This window comes from Alligator sinensis, unplaced genomic scaffold, assembly GCF_000455745.1.
Source record: "Alligator sinensis unplaced genomic scaffold, ASM45574v1 scaffold758_1, whole genome shotgun sequence".
In the NCBI taxonomy this organism is placed as follows: Eukaryota; Metazoa; Chordata; order Crocodylia; family Alligatoridae; genus Alligator; species Alligator sinensis.
The window spans coordinates 1148962-1165844 of record NW_005842457.1 but is presented as its reverse complement, the minus strand read 5'-3'; the positions used below and the strand labels follow the sequence as shown (position 1 = coordinate 1165844).

The 16883-nt window shown below is 44.5% G+C and overlaps 1 protein-coding gene across 2 annotated transcripts in view; it reads right to left on the bottom strand.

Annotated features, from left to right (window-relative positions):
• The window catches only part of LOC102371325 (BRISC and BRCA1-A complex member 2), a 217112-nt gene that overhangs the window by 107668 nt on the left and 92561 nt on the right, over positions 1–16883 (bottom strand). For both annotated transcript variants that reach the window (XM_025212347.1, XM_025212348.1), the window contains exon 6: positions 8970–9044. In XM_025212347.1, the coding sequence (XP_025068132.1) occupies positions 8970–9044 (75 nt within the window). The remainder of the gene's footprint in view (positions 1–8969; positions 9045–16883) is intronic.

Below are 16883 nucleotides of genomic sequence, written 5' to 3'. Positions count from 1 at the left end.
GGGCCGCTGAGGTGGGGGGAGAGGGAGCGCGCGCCAGCCACAGGCAGGGAAACTATAAAGCAGCAGCAGGTAGGGGGCGAAGAGGCAGCCACCAGGCATGAGGAGCGCAGCCAGCACTGGTGCACTGGGGCTAGGGCCGGCAGGACCCAGAGTGGGGCAGCAGGAGCGTGGGGCCTGGGCCAGAGGGGACTCTGGAGCTGGGCTGCCTTCCCACTCTCCATGCTGGTGCAGCCCAGCTCCATAGAGCCCCTGCTGGCCAGCACCCTGCACTCCTGCCACCCACTCTAAGTCCTGTGCTCCCACCTGGCTGTTGCTGCACTCCCACTTGCGTACCTGCTTGCTGCCACTGCCCCACACCTGCCACAGCCATTTGCCCACTACTGCCACCAATCCCCTTGACCCCCTGCTGGTTGCTCCAGCACCACATGGTTCCTGGCTGCAGCTCCAGGCTGCCCCTACAATTCTCAGCTGGCTCCATGCAGTGAAGGATGAGCCGGTCCAGCTCCTGCTGTGTCCTGCAGTCTCTGCCATGCAGCTGTGACGTGGTGCTGGAGCAGTGAGTCAGGAGGAGGGATGGGGGAGCAGCAGAAAGGCAATGGTGGCAGGACCAGGAATATGAAGCCGGGGCTTGGAGAAGCGCAGGTGGGAGCTCTGCCTGCCATGGGGAGGTTGTAGGCAAGTCCTCCCCTGCCACACATACTACAACCCACCCCAGCTACCCCCCACCCACACACTCATAGCCCCCTACAAACCCCACCCTCACTCCATATAGGCGCACACACATCCCACATGCCTATCCATCCCCCCACAAACTCCACACACACACCTCCCCACAATATACAAGAGTAAGTCTTCATTTTAAGCTATTGTGCAATCACCTCTGTGTGCACTAAACAAATGCATGTAAATCAGGACAAAAATATATTTTTAAAATAGAATTAATGAATGTTGTAGTACATGTTTGATTTTTAGATTTTTTTTTTTATTTTTTTATAAATTGGTATTTTTTTGGTTTCGAGATGGCAAACCCTTGCTGAAAGGAGTACTTCTGCGGGGGGAAGGGGAAGGACTTCTGGTGACAAAGGTCAAAGGTTAGAGGGTGGGACTTCTGGTCCCAAAATGATGACCGGGGGCAGAGCTACCCTTGCGGCCCTCGACAGCTTGCCAAAACTCGGTAAGTGGCCCTCCACCTGAAATAACTGCCCGCCCCTGCTTTAGACAGACCCTTGACTGAGATGAACAGGGGGTTGAACTACATGCCCTTGGGGATCTGGGACATAAGTTCAATAAACTGATTTAACCTAAATCAGTTAAGTCTGATACTACTTAAGCTGAAGCCATCCAGGTTTATCTTAAACCAATTTTGGACATTTTGAAAGTGGTTTATGTGCACAGAACTTCTGATGTGTTACAGATTTGAGCAGGTTTCTGATCACTTATACTGGTTTATGTGTAATTTCTGTCCCTAGCCCTGAAGACCCTCCCCAACCCTATTACTCTACAATTCCCCCACAGAAATTTCTCTCACCTCTTCCCGGACTTCAAGCAAATGAATACACTCTTGATAGTCAATGTAAATCACCTACCTTTTTATCATGCCTGCCCTTCCTACGTGTTATATCATTCTATAGAAATATTCCATTTGTCGCACCAAGTTTCTGTGATGCTGATTAAGTCATCATTTTGGTTGTATGCTAAGACTTCTAGGTCTTCCTGTTTACTCTCCATAGACTTGGCATTTGTGTACATCTCAGATGTTTGGTGGGTTGTCCTGTTATTTTCCCTCTTGTCTGCTATGATTCTACTAAAATTTCCTACATCCCCACAGTCTAGCCCTTTCACTAGGCACTAGTGACTCATCGGTGGAAAAGTTAAAAAAAAGTCAATGGTCCTCTTCAAACCTACTTTTGAATTGTTCTCATGAGGCTGACAAATCAGTGTCCTATGGCAGGGGTGTCAAACATATTATAGCCCATGGGTCAGATCTAGCCTATGGAATCATATGATCCAGCCCCTGGGTCACTGGACCAAATCCATGTGACAGCACGAGCCCTGGCCCCACATGTCCTGCATACAACACAGAAGGTCAGTCTAGGGCATATGCTACATGTGCTGCCCTGCTGGACCAGCCCTGTGTCCTGGCTCCAGTGCCAGAGCCAGTGTGTAGGACTGGTCCAGCAGGGCATCACTTGCAGGACATGCTCTATGCTACCTCCCTGTGCTGCGCACAGCATGCACAGCCAGTCAAGCCCTGCACGTTGCATGCAGCATGTGCCAGCTCTAGGGCTTGCTGTGCATGCAGCCAGCATGGAGCACAGGCTGTCCGCAGACTACAGTCCTGGGCATGTGAGCTGCATGTAGTACCCCAAACTGCCCCCCGCCTGTGCTGCCTGTAGTGCTGGGTCCAGCCTGTGCACCACAGATAAAATGTGCCCCATGTTTCCCCTCACATGGCATATGCACAGCAAGCTGAGACTGGCACATGATGTGTGCAGCACATGGGTTGGACCCGGCACCATGGGCACTGCACAGGGGGTTGAGTCCTGATCCACCCCCATGAGGCTGGGGCAAGTTTGACACCTCTGTCCTATAGTGTTGCTCTTCTTTCTCAGATGGATCCCAATTCATCCTAGCAGTCTTCCTTCATGGAATACCATATCATGATCAAGGCAAAGTCCTCCCGAGATCATTCATGTGGCCAAGCATTTGCCTCAGTACTTATCATTCCCTGCCTGGACCTTTACCCTCAAAGGGGAGGACTGATAAACAGGGGTGTGCGAAGTGGGCCCTAATCCAAATTTGAAGATTCAATGCTGATTCAGACATAGACACAGCTTATGCTTTTTCTACATACCTCAAGGTACCATTGCGGCTTGTGAACGCTGCAATGGTGGGGCGGATGGAGCATCCCACAGGAGTGTGGGGGGTACCTTCCACATGCTTGGCAGCGAAACCGGAAGTGAACCAGAAGTACTTCCGGTCCACTTCTGGGTCTGCCACGGAATGCGTTGGGGCTGCCCCCCCATGCCCTCCAGCTCTGTGATCAGCCGCAGGGGGACCCCGGGTCCCTCCCCAGACCCAGGAGGCACCAGTCACCAAGCTGGGCAGTGCGGGGGGCCTGGGCGAGCTCCCCGGCAAACCCGGAAGTGCTTCTGGTCCACTTCCGGGTCTGCTGCCGAGCACGCTGGGGAGCCCCACGTGGTCCTGTGGGACACTCCATGCACTCCAGCATCGCAGCATTCATGAGCCACCTGGTACCCAGAGGTATGTAGAAAAAACAGTTAAAGCTGTGTCTATGTCCAAATCATTGAATCTTTCTGAATCTCTCCTAATCGATTCGGAGGGTTCTGATTCAATTCAGAGAGATTAAAGGGTCTCCTGATTCGATTTGGATTTGGTGTTTCAGCCACCGAATTGGGACGAATCTCAACCGAATCGAATCAGGGACCAAAGCTTTGCACAGCCCTGCTGATAAAGCCATTATACCTGTTCACTTCCATCCTTAATAACATCACGCTCTCTTCCAGAGCTTCACAGTCACTTCTAATCTGCTCAAAGTTATACCTGATAGTATCATTAATGCTCATGTGGCTGAGCAGTATGGGGCAGTATCAAGGGCCTGGTAAGCCTCAGTGACCTTTCTGCATTGTCTGAGATTTTGGCTGCAGGCAGAAAGTGTGCCTCTCAAAATGATAGTTCAGGTTGGAAGTGAGATGACTTTGTCCCCCTCAGAAAGGAATCTTCAGACCCTCATTATCAGTCTTCCTTGCCCTCAGGTCAGTGGACAATGACTCTCCCAGCACTGGGGACACGTGGCTATTCTTCCCTGGCCAATACGGTCCACTATTTTTCTGTTTCAGGACTGCATAGAGATTCTTGACCCCTATGCCTCAGAGACTTCAGTGGGCAGGGGTAAACAGCTGAACTCATAAGGGGACCTCGTCTCCCTTAAGAGGGACATTGGAGGTTCTGCCTTCTCCTGCAGTGCTGTGCCAGTCCAAGATTGAATGAGCCAAGTTTATCAACAGGATACATAAAAAAAAAAAATCCATTCTCATATGTTGAGAGACTTCATCCTGCAGATCACTTGCCTGTTTCCTGTGTAACTCCAACAGTAAAACCTGTCATACCATGTGGTACCCTATTTTTGACTTTCAGCAGAGACATGCAGGCCACACTCTCACCAGACAAGTCTCTGGTTAGGAACTTGTAAGCCAGGATTCTTGTCAGGGCTAGAACACTGCAAGTGTATGTAAAAGAGCTAGTGGCAGTGTTAGCAGCTTGCCATTTTCCACCCATCACAGATTCTTTTCTCTGGGGCACTTGTAACAGTAGGAAAAAAACCCTGCATCCCTGCCCTCCCCTATTGGTGAACTCGTCTAGCTAACTTGCTGCCTCAGGTGACTTAGTCTCTCTAGCCATGTGACTGGTTAATGTGCCTGCTACACAGATATGCATAACTTAGGATCCTTGCGTTAGGGTTCCCTCAGATAAATTTCAGTTTCTTTTACATTGCAATTTAGCCTAAGGGGGAATTGCTTCCTTTAAAAAAAAAAAAAGAGAATCCTTATCTTACAGACTTTGAAAGCAAATTGTCTTCATCAAGTAGGTGAAAAGACCTGACTTGAAATCTCCAAAATGAGGAATGAGCTCTGTCTTGCTTCCAATAGTGAAAAGAGGCAACTGAGGGTGGGTTAGAGTCATTCTGCCATTTATGGCCTTGCACAAGGCAGAAAACCCCAGTATCTGTGAAGGGCACAAGTGTAGCCTTCATAGATACTGGATGCATCGACACATGCATTAAGACACTTTTCCTAACGCACATTAAATTTAGTACCTCCAATGTGAGGTACTGAAAAAATGTGCATGAAACTACCTTAATTAAAGTAATGAATGGGCATGTTTTTTAAGTGATGCTTAATGCGCAGTAGCCTATTTTACTCTGCATTAGTGTAATAGCACATTTTTTATGTGATGTTTTAACGCACAGTAACATAGGCTACTGCACATTAAAGCACACATGTAGAAGTGCCCACGGCTATTCAAAATATCTGACCTGTGTATAATAAAGCATATGTACACCTGGAGTGGGAACCATACTGACACAATCAAAGAACACATGTCCTTTCAGTTACAGCACATGGTCTACAACTCTGAGCACATGGTCATATTCCAGGGAGAGCTCTTGCCCTGCAAGTTGTTAGGAGTGGTAAGACACTACTTTTAAACTCTGCCCTTGTACCAGATAACTGCAGCATGGGACAACATCTAGGTCTAATACGGAAGAGCAGCATAACAGATACCTGTTTAGAAATATTATATGTCAGTCAAGATCTAGATCTGTTGTAGAACAAACTAACCCCTATTCATGTTCTCCTGTAAAAAATGCTTTAAGAGCTAAGCAAGATGATTCACATCCTAAGCAGTTCTGCAAACGAGGGAAACACAAGGGAGTAGCAGATCTTTAACTGACAAAGTACAGAGTACAAACATGCAGTGAACATGAATGAGACCACAAACCTGTTTGAAGGTGAATGGTTTCACCAAAATAACAATACATTTATTTAAAGCAGCTCAAATAAGAATGTAACACAGGCACATAAAAACATACAAGGTTTCTGCAAGGCAGAAATTAGGATTTTTCAAGAGAACAATAAATACTTCCAATGTTGAAATAACTCAAGAATGTCACACAAGAAACCATAATTTGATTTGATAAATATAAATATATTCTTGCTACTAGCATCAATACAGTCTTTCTTCCAATATCTCCTAGGCTTCTTATTTATTTTGTACTCTAGGGCAAAAGTACTCTCATTGTAAACGCCCCCCCCCCCCCCCCTACAGTCATCTACACCCCCCCCCCCCCCCCCCCATAGGCTTGCTATATGCCACCTTTGGGAATCATGTCCATCACTACTCTACTTAACTAAATATTAATCTTCCCTCAATCTGTACAGTATTCCCTCTAATCCAAGAAGCTTTTTCTCGGCAACTTCTTACATAGCATCTTTCTGTCATTCTGCTGCTGTGCCGTTTACTCTCCAGTTACTTTCAAATGTCAAGTAAAAACAACTGCCTCTAATGTTGTCTGTACAATGAATGTCACCAAGGAGTGTACAATCTTGCCACACATGAGATTTACTAAGACACAACAACAGTACTACTTACAGAACACTTCAAAGGTCCATTTATTATAGGAAAATGACACTTTTTGGGGATCTCCACCATATCCCTTAATTTTCTTGTCTGCTTCTGTTATTATTTAATTTTAATGACATGAAGTGATTACCACATGAAACCCTGAAAGCTCACATTAATTCCTTCAAAAATATCTCAGAGTCTGTGACTTTGTTCCCTACTATGATCCCTTAGACCACATAAAGATTTTGGCCTGCTAAACTGATGCATATTAAGGCATCTATGGTAGCCAGATCCAAAGGCTTAGCTCCCAGATAGATCTCACTGCAACAGAAATCCTACTGGCTTCCCTGACGAAGACAGGTAAATATGCTCATCTTTTGGCAGAACATACTATATAACACTTCAGGACTAAGATACTAGTCCTCATTATGGGCTATGGAAACATATGAAAACAGCATGGGGGATGGGGAAACTTTTACCTAGATAGACAGTATTTATGCCAACTAACATTTAACTGCTTAAATAGCCCTATTAATATTCCTAAATATGTATTCAAATTATTTTAAATAGACATGTAATTGAGACACTTGAGTGGAACAAGCATGCACATGTCACAGGGTTGCCAAGATAATTTCTTGCTGTCTGGAGCAGAAAAATAATTACTAGGTCTAAATTAACTGTTCTTCATACTCATTTTTCAAATTCTTCATTTTACTTCACAATATGTATGTTCTATAATGAGGTGAGGTCCCGCAGTATGTTGGACACTGCCCCTCCTTGGGTTGTATAACCCAGGGGTGCATAACAAAGAGGTAATTGACTGCAAACTGAGTGAGGGTTTAATGAAGCACATGCTTGACTCTAGAAAAGTAGCGTGTTTGTTTTCTCAACTTATCACATGAAAATCGCTGAAAATGGTGTCTACATTTTCAAGGCCCTGCACTATTATTTAAATGTTGTACCTTACAAAGAAAATTCATTTACAGAATGCAACATGTGCAAACAACACACCTTTCATTGGCACAAACCACAAAGAACAGGGATGACAAAATGCACAATGACTGCAAACCACTGCTTATTAGGCAAAAATATCCATCCTTTCATTCTGACATCTGCACCAGTGTAAGTGTTTTATTTAGACTCACTGGTGCTTTGCATTATTGATCGTGACCACATCCCACTATCCCTGCATCAAAATTACCTACAGTTTTAAATAAGAAGGAAGACAGATTCTTGGGAAATCTTTCTAAAACTACAGTAAAACAAGATTAAGTAAAACTTCATTTTATTCACTAGCACTTTACCTCCTGATAGAATCATAGAAGTAGGGTCGGAAGGGACCTTGTAGATCTTCAGGTCCGACCCCCTGCCTGGGCAGGAAGAAAAAACTGGGCTCAAATGCCCCCAGCCAGGTAGGCATCAAGCTGCTTCTTAAAGGCCCCCAGGGTAGGAGCCAGCACCACTTCCCTTGGAAGTCGGTTCCAGATCCTAGCCGCCCTAACTGTGAAGTAGTTCCTACAGATGTCTAATCTAAACCTACTCTCCAACAACTTGTGGCCGTTATTCCTTGTTATCCCGGGTGGTGCTAAGGGAAACAAGGTCTCCCCCAAACCCTTCTGGTCCCCCCTAGTGAGTTTATAGACGGTCACAAGGTCCCCCCTCAGCCTTCTCTTGTGAAGGCTGAACAGGGTCAGGTCCCGTAGCCTCTCGTTGTAGGGTCTGCCCCGCTGTCCCCGGATCATGCGGGTGGCCCTCCTCTGGACTCTCTCAATGTTGTCCACATCCCTCTTGAAGTGGGGTGCCCAGAACTGGACACAGTACTCCAGCTGCAGCCTGACCAGTGTCGCGTAGAGGGGGAGGATCCCCTCCTTGGACCTACCTGAGATGCACCTGTGGATACACGATACTGTCCGGTTAGCCCTGTCGACTGTGACCTTGCATTGTGAGCCCGTGTTCATCTTGGAGTCAATAATGACTCCAAGATCCCTTTCTGCCTCTGTGCTCTCAAGAAGGGAGTTTCCCATCTTATAAGTGTGCTGCTGGTTACTACTGCTCAAGTGCAGCACCCTGATAGTTACTGCACAGATAGCTAATGTAAGGAAACACTGTTCTGGGTGTTTTTTTCCTGTAGAAGACATACCACTAAATGAAGATACAATCCCTGCCTAGAGAAATTTACAATTTGAAACAAATCAGGTTGGAAGGAGGAAGGGGAGCAAACCCACATACCTGGAGGGTACTGATAATAATTTAGAACGTCAGTCAGTCTGTCTGTCTCTCAATACATACACATATGTGGGGGGGAGGGGGTGCGCACACAAGTATGCACCTATTTTTAAAAATGAGATGGTGAATGCAAATTACTGAAGTGAGTTCACATCTGTTAGGCTAAATGAAGAGGTAGATTCTGTTTAAAAAGGATGTGAACAGGGGGAGGGGAGAACCTCTGAAAACAGGAGGGTAGATGGGAAGAAAACAAGATGAGAGGCAGAGAAGTAAACTAAGATAGGGGAATCTAATCATTGTGTTGGTTTTTAGTCAATTCATATTGGTGGGTTTTTGGACACTAATGTAAAACTGATCAGTGTTTATTTCTTTTGAAGGAAGTAGCTTTTATTTTTATTATGATTATGATTATTACACATTTGCAAGGACAAGTAATTCTTTTCCAAAGTACAACAATATCAAATTTTGAAACTACTGACTTACAGTCTCCTGCGGAAATTTGTCTGCTGAAATTCAAAATGTAATTTTTACTAGGAACATTTCAATAATTCACACTTTCCCACAGAGTGAGCATTGTCAATATATTAATTTATTTTTACCTTGAGAAGGTATGTAGGAATATTGCTGAAATCCACTGGCAACTTCAAAAGAAAGCGAGCTGAAAATTCACCAGTCTGTGGAGAAAGGAACAAAAAATAATGAGGCCTATAGCAAAAGTGATCTCTCTGTGTAATGTCTATAGCAGACAGGGTCACAGGCTGACCTGATTCAGGCTGAAAAATTAGGAAAGTAATGTCTTTTAACAATTTAGAGAGAAAAAGATGAGGGAGAAGAGTTAAGCAATGGCTTTCAGTGGTGATTATTAAAGCTAAAAAATATTAATTTGCAGCATTCACAACAAGCAATATGACAAAGTGTATCAAGTCTATAAGGGCACTGAGGCAGGGGATGGTTGTGACAAAATAATTAGTATTCTATATAGTGGTATCACCCACACATCCTCTTCAATACGAGAGGCCAATTACATTTGGTAAAATACAAATATATAAGTATACAGTCTGTGCCCTGATACATTCCCAATATAATTAGATTTTCAAGAGAAAACTCCCATTTGGACACCTAAATGAAGTGACCAGATTTTCATAAGTGCCTAGCACACAGCATCTCCCACTGACAAGGATTAAAATAAATCGCAACAATCCATTCATATGCCTGTAAAGTACCTGAGCACTGTCACTGGGAAGAACTGCGTTAATTAACTAAAAAAACTTGCAGCAAGGCTAAACTTGTCAACATTGTTCATCTTTTTGTTACAGTAAAACAAAAGTTCAAAAGGCATGTGTATCTCTTAGGACAGTAGTAATATCAATGTATTTTCCTTCTAACAAATTAAATGCACAGAAATTATTTTTTAAAAACAATTGAAGAGACTTGTTAAAAATAGATGTAATAAGGTATTTTTTTCAATAGGCGTGTACTGCAGAAATCTCTATTTTCAGAGTTTTAAACATACAACTTGAAAATAACTCCTTTGGGCATTAATCTGAGCAAATATATAAGATCTTTTGACAAAATGTATTTCAACATTTATAAGGTTTGCTAGTGAAAAATGTAATAGTTTGAATATCTTACTCCCTTCCTCAGTCAAAGATCAGCTTATTTCTTAAGTGGCATTTTTCATATTGCTAGTTTCCCTGAACGTAGAACTAAGAAAAAGGATAAGACTACAATGATGCTTCATTGAAGAAAGGGAGTTGTAGAACTGGTATGTAAAAGTTAATTACCTTTTTACAACATAAGAATGCATACAAATCAGTTGTTATTGTTGCACAGATATAAAATGCTGCCTTTCAGTCATCGTAGTTTGAACTGCATTTTTACTGTTCAACTATTTTAGGCCATAAATTTTATTTGGCTACATTTCATCAGAAATGAAAGCTTCACTCTGAAATGGGCAAAGGATTCCAGCTAATACATGGGTTTCACGCCAAACTCTGGAGTGCTAGAGTTATGGTTTGAATTTGGAGGATGTACTCGGCCTTAGTGAGGCCGCAGCTGGAGTACTGCGTCCAGTTTTGGGCTCCACAATTCAAAAAGGATGTGGAGAAGCTTGAGAGAGTCCAGAGAAGAGCCACGCGCATGATCAGAGGTCAGGGAAGCAGACCCTACGATGACAGGCTGAGACCCATGGGGCTCTTTAGCCTGGAAAAGCGCAGGCTCAGGGGTGATCTGATGGCCACCTATAAGTTGATCAGGGGTGACCACCAGTATCTGGGGGAACGTTTATTCACCAGAGCGCCCCAAGGGATGACGACTAGGTCGAATGGTCATAAACTACTACAAGACCGTTTCAGGCTGGACATAAGGATAAATTTCTTTACTGTCTGAGCCCCCAAGGTCTGAAACAGCCTGCCACCGGAGGTGGTTCAAGCACCTACATTGAACACCTTCAAGAGCAAACTGGATGCTTATCTTGCTGGGATCCTATGACCCCAGCTGACTTCCTGCCCTTTGGGCAGGGGGCTGGACTCGATGATCTTCCGAGGTCCCTTCCAGCCCTAATGTCTATGAAATCTATGACATATTTCATGAGTAGCAAAATGGAGTTCTCTCCTTGTGAAGGGATTCCTACTCCCTTTCATTTTAGTAAACCTTCTCTACATTTCTAGATAGCCTATACCACTGATAAAAAAGAACCATTTGAGCAAAACTGTATTTCCATTGGTTTTGATGACTGAATGATTCAGTAAACAGTTAATAAATGTGTCCCAAACTTTAGGATGAATTTCTGTGAGTAAAGGCCTTGTAAGGGCAGCTGCAATGTGCCAAATGAGTTTTAACAAATAAGGGGAAGAGATTCATTAATTCTCTGATTCTTTTGGTTTGCTCTCCTTAATTAGCAAAATTGGACAGACTTAGCAGGTGAAAATCAGAGCTGAGGAATGAATAGAAGATGAAAGAAGAGCATTTACATTATTGCAAAAAAAGCTAGAGGATTTTCTATAATGCATGTTCAGATTGACATAAATTATAACACCTAAAGGGTTGCTTTACAACTGTTGCCTGCTGAAAAGTTGCCAAACTGTCCCTAACACATGGCTGTTTTTTATACATAGAGTGTATACAAAGGAAATGGAACGGATTTCCTCTCCATTTCATATACTTCCTTAAAACAAGGCCTTATCCACCTGGTTATGAAAAGACTAAGTTTGTTCTTTTAAAAGGAAATACATTGAAACTTGCCATTTGATATAATTAAAGCAAAATATTTCGATTAAATATTAAATATTAATTTTCTATAGTTAGAACACAAAAATCAGGATAGATTGAGGTAACAAATACGTGTTCAGTTTTAACTGTTTTATTTTATATGTGCATTACAGTATATTTAATTGTTCTATTACATACTGTCTTCCAAGTTCAATATTTTTTTGTATAACCAACAGGGGGTCAAATTTATGGCTGTGTGAACATTTAGTGTGAAATTTGGTTGCCACTTTAGTCTGGCACTAAAATGGCTCTTTGCATCTAAAATGTGATCGAAGTGTTTAAAAAAAAATTGGACAGGTAAAAAGCTAAATTAAAAGGGGAAAAAAGAGAAGAAGTGAAATTATTGTAAGCAAGAAAAGTATAATAAGAAGTATAAATAAGAACGGGCATGTGTCGAAGCACATAAATAATATATTCTCTTTGAAAAGAAATGTGGGCGTTTTTGTATGCAGGTAGGTGCAGATACAGTAACTCCAAAATATGCATAGAGCTTTGAACATCTAGTGGGGAAGAATGTGTATAAATATGTTAACCCTTGTAATCTGCCATTCTCCGAGGGACATCGGTTATCAGCGTAGAATGAAGGAAAATGTACAGCTGGCAACATTTCTGTTGTAATTATCCTTTTTAGCATTTCTGTAACTTATGTTCAAATAATTTTCCTCCAAACTTGGCAAGGCAGATTCTCCAAATTGAGAAATAGCTTTCCTTTCTCCTGATCAACTTCTTCCTTAAACTACTTCTTAAAACCAATTACTTCCAAAAAGCCTTTGCAAAATAAATGACTATAGGACTAACCTAATGTCCAGTGATATCTACTGTGGTATTTACAAAGCTGTCAATATAAGCTGGATGGGACAATAAAATAAATCATTTACCTCCTTTTTTGGGAAAAGCTAGACAGATGACTGGCTGTGCCCTAAATTAAGGAAGACTCTCACCTTTTCTTTTCAGCTGTTTATAATTTCCCCAATTTTGAACCATATGAATTGACAACTTCCATGCTAGAAGTTAGCCTCAGTTCTGTAGGATCATAGGAAAGTAGGGCTGGAAGGTCATCTAGCCCAGCCCCCTGTTCAAGGCAGAATCATCCCCAATTAAAACAGCTAACCTGCTATTGAAAATTTCCAAAGGTGGAGATTCCATTACTTTTCTAAGTAAACCATTCCAATGCTTGACCACTCTCATAGAGTAAAAAAATTCCCCTTCATATCCAACCTAAATTTTCCATGCTGCTGCTTAAAGCCATTGCTCCCAGTCCTGTTCCCTGCAGCCACAGTGAAAAGCTCATCTCCATCCTCTCTATAATCGTCCTTCAGGTATTTGAAGAATGTTATCAAGTCCCCCCTCACTCTTCTCTTCTCCAGACTAAGTAACCCTAGTTCTTTCAGCATTCCTCATAAATCTTGTGTCCCAGGCCTCAGATAATTTTTGTTGCTGTGTGCTCGACTCTTTCCAAACTGTCCACATTTTTCTTGAAATGTGGGGCCTAAAACTGGACACAGTACTTCAGGTGAGGTCTTACAAATGCCAAATAGAGCAGAAGAATCACTTCCCTTGATTTGCAAGTGACACTCCTGTTAATACAGCCCAGGATGCTGTTGTCTCCTACTCTGTTTGTGGTTCACCATAAGCCCCAGGTCCTTCTCTGAAGTACTGTAACCTAGCCAGTCATTCCTCAGTCTGTATTTGTGGGTGCAGTTATTCCATCCTGAGTACAGGACTTTGCCCTTACCTTTGTTGAATCTCATCTCATTTATTGCGAACCATTTCTCCAGTCTATTTAGGTCACTCTGGATCCTAGCTCTACCCTCTGGAGTTAATTTTTAATGTTTTACTAAAATGGGCTCAGCATTTTCCAAGAATTAAATAAAGGAAAAATGCATTGTTTTGCCATCTCTCACAATTCTTGCTGCCATTTCACTGGGAAGTTTTAACACCTCTAGATTTTGGAAACAGTTGGTATCCCTTGAGTCTTACAAAATGGAATGAGTCATCAAACTCTTCATACTGACAGACCTCTCTATTCCTTTGGCTGGCAGCCTGTATGATATCTTGAACTTCAACCTTGTGACTCTCTCAGAGGCCTACGATTGTCTGTGGGGCTGCTCTGGCAGCCACCAAGCTTTCTTTGATGACCTCCCTTAGCTCTTCCCCAATGTCCTATGGTACATATACAGGAAAGGGAGTCACCCTGTCTTACAGTAGAAAATTATACTTGGCAAACAAGACCTGATCATCTGCCAGCCAGAGATGGGACAAAGCCAAAGAATATGCTTTGTGCCTGAAAATGCCCTTGTGCCTTTTGTTCAACTCAACTTCTCCTGCACTCCTGCAACTACTGAAGAACCTGGGTTCGCAGGTGGGGGCGGGGGTGGAATCAACATTTTTCATTGTCATTAGAGTTAATTTTTCTGTTACTTCCAGTCTTTGGTATCTGGAGCCTAGATAGAGAGAGATGCCATCAGAGAACCTGCTAGCCTCCCTTTCCTGGAGCTATGAAAATCTGCTAAAGGATCATGGCAATGGTAATCCCCAGAAGGCCCAGTAAAATATAATAAATGGAGATCTAACAGGGTTACAGATGAATTCCCATTGGCATTAATAATTTTGTTATGTAGGTGCTTTGGGAAAGGGCTGTTGCTCTCATAAGATAAAGAAGGGTCTTTTCTTATCAATAAGGGAAAGAACATCATAAATGACATCCCCTATCCCAAACCACTGAACCTAAATTACCATATTCTCTGGCATACCACATGTCCCCCCCAGCAAATAAAACACACACCTTTGTTTTTGAAGATTGAATGCAGAAAAAAAGATGTTTCCAAAACTATGTGACATAGCGTAAGAACTCCTGGAAACACCAAGTGTCCAGGAAGTGCGGTAGCCCAGGAGACAGTCTGGGAGAGGCAGCAGGAACTTCCTGGTATGGCTGCCTCACCTAGACTGTCCCCAGGGATGCCACGTTCCTGGACATTCTGTGTTTCCAGAAAGACTTACTCTGTATCACACAAGGGTAAGCCCCAGATTCTTAAGGGCTGTACAAAAAGTATTACTTCTTTATTCCAAGTAGTTCTTTATTCAAATTCTTGTAAAGAAAGCCCTGTTTCCATACCACAAGCCTCATCAAGATACCACCAACAGCATACTTTGCTGCTTCAGGCAAAAGTTACAGTGCTCAGCTAATTGCTATGTTATAAGAGGGTCAACATAGGACTCCATCATTTGAGCTTGCTAAACCAGATACAAGCAGATGAGATCTTGGCAGCTGCATGGCATGCAGAGTGTCTCCAGGTTTGCTTCTATTCCAGAAAAGAAAAATCACCTTCCCCACTTAGACACACAGCCCCACTTTGCAGTTCTGATTTTTTGCAGGAAAGATATTTATGGTATGTGAACATATATGGTAAGTTTCTTTGGGGGTATTTTTTGGGTGGGGGGGGTGAGGGCAGCTGGGGAAGGACGGGGAGTTCCTCAACTCCCTCCTACAGAGTATTCTAACCTCATATGTTCACAGAGAAATCTGAACATTTCACTGGAGTTTTTCAAGATGCATCTAGGATCCGGATTCTTCTGACCTAAATGTATTGTATTATATTTGGAATAAACTATATTTCAATTTACATAATGGCAAGGGACGGAAATTACACACAAACTGGTTTAAGTGATCAGACACTGGTTTAAACCTGTAACAGAACAGTTCAATGGACGGAAGTCAGTTTCAAAATGGCCGAAACTGGTTTAAGATAAACCTGGCTGAATGTAGTATTAGACTTAACTGACTGAGGTCAAACCAGTTTATGGAACTTCTCTCCCACAACCTTTCCTGGTTCAAGTTAAATCAAGAGTCCCCCAACATCCCAGCACGCTTTGCACCCAAGGGCTAGGCTATGCTGTAGGCCAGAGCAAAGGTGGAGGTGTAGCCAAACACTGGCCCAGCATGGCCCCCTGAGGCGGAGGGGGCAGGGAGGGGGTTCATTTGCCCCTCCTTCCCCTCTTCCACTGGGGGGGACCACAGCCAAGGCCTGCTTGGCCGGGGCAGAGCAGCCTCTCCCAGGCATTTCTCCCCTGCACCCTCATTGCTCAAGCAGTAGGGGGTATGGCCAGATGCTGGTCTGCGGCGGGGAGGGGGGGGGGGACCCCCCCCCCCCCTGCCAGTCCAGTGACAGGGAAGTGGGCATGGTGAGACGCCAGGCCGGCATGGCCGCCTGAAGCAAAGGGGGCAGGGAGGGATTTTATTCCTGCCTCCCTCCCCTCTCCCACCGGGGGACAGCAGCCGGGGTCTGCCAGCCCTGGCCACCGCCTCTCCTGCTCTCCCCTGCGCAGGGGCTGCTGCACCCCGGCCAGGCAGACCCCGGCTGGGGTTCCCTGGGGGGAAAGGGGAGTGAGGGGGAGAAATAAACCCCCTCTCTGCCCTCTTTGCCTCAGGGGGCCATGCTGGCTGGCATCTGGCCATGCCCCGTCCCTGCTGCTGGACCTGCAAAGGATTGAGTGGGGGGGGAGACCCTGACATAGGCAGCAACCCCTGTCATGGTGTCCCAGGGACTGAAAGCCTCTTCCCAGTGGGAGGGCTGCGCTTCAGCAGTGGCACTACGGGAGGGTTGGGGGAGCTATGGCCACCCCAAAATTTGCCTTAGCCCCTGTAGCCACCTTTCCAGCATGGCCATCACTTGACCTGTGCAAGGCAGCTGCGGCAGCCTGTGCCTGTCCCACTCCAGCCTGCAATGCAGCCCCCACACTGGAAAGAGGCTTGCACTCCCCAGGACACTGTGACAGGGGCTGCTGCCGCTGTCAGAGTGCCCCCCGCCACCTTTGCCACTGGCTGGCATGGTCCTGCCATCCACCCGCCTCAGCCGGGGCTAAGCTGGGCTGGCCTGTGGGTGCTGCTGAGAGCAGGCACAGAGGGACTGGGTCAGGCTGTGGGGGCAGGGCCCTTCACAGCCAGCTGTGGTTTGGGCTGGGGCCACAGGACCTATGTACCCAGTTTGCTTCCAGCTCCCCATGCCCAGGCTGGGCTGGGCTGTCAGAGCCGCTGAAACAGGCTGGGCTCTCCCCTTCCTCTTCCCCCCGCCCTCACCCTGGTCTGTACTTAGCCCATAAGTTCCCTTCTTTATAGACCACATTTTTCTCTACATGCTCATTAGCAGTATGCACATTTCAAAATTCCTATGTTTTTATCTGAGTTATAATAAACACATTCAGAAGTTATTTGCAATTTTAAAAAATAATTTTTTCACCTTTCC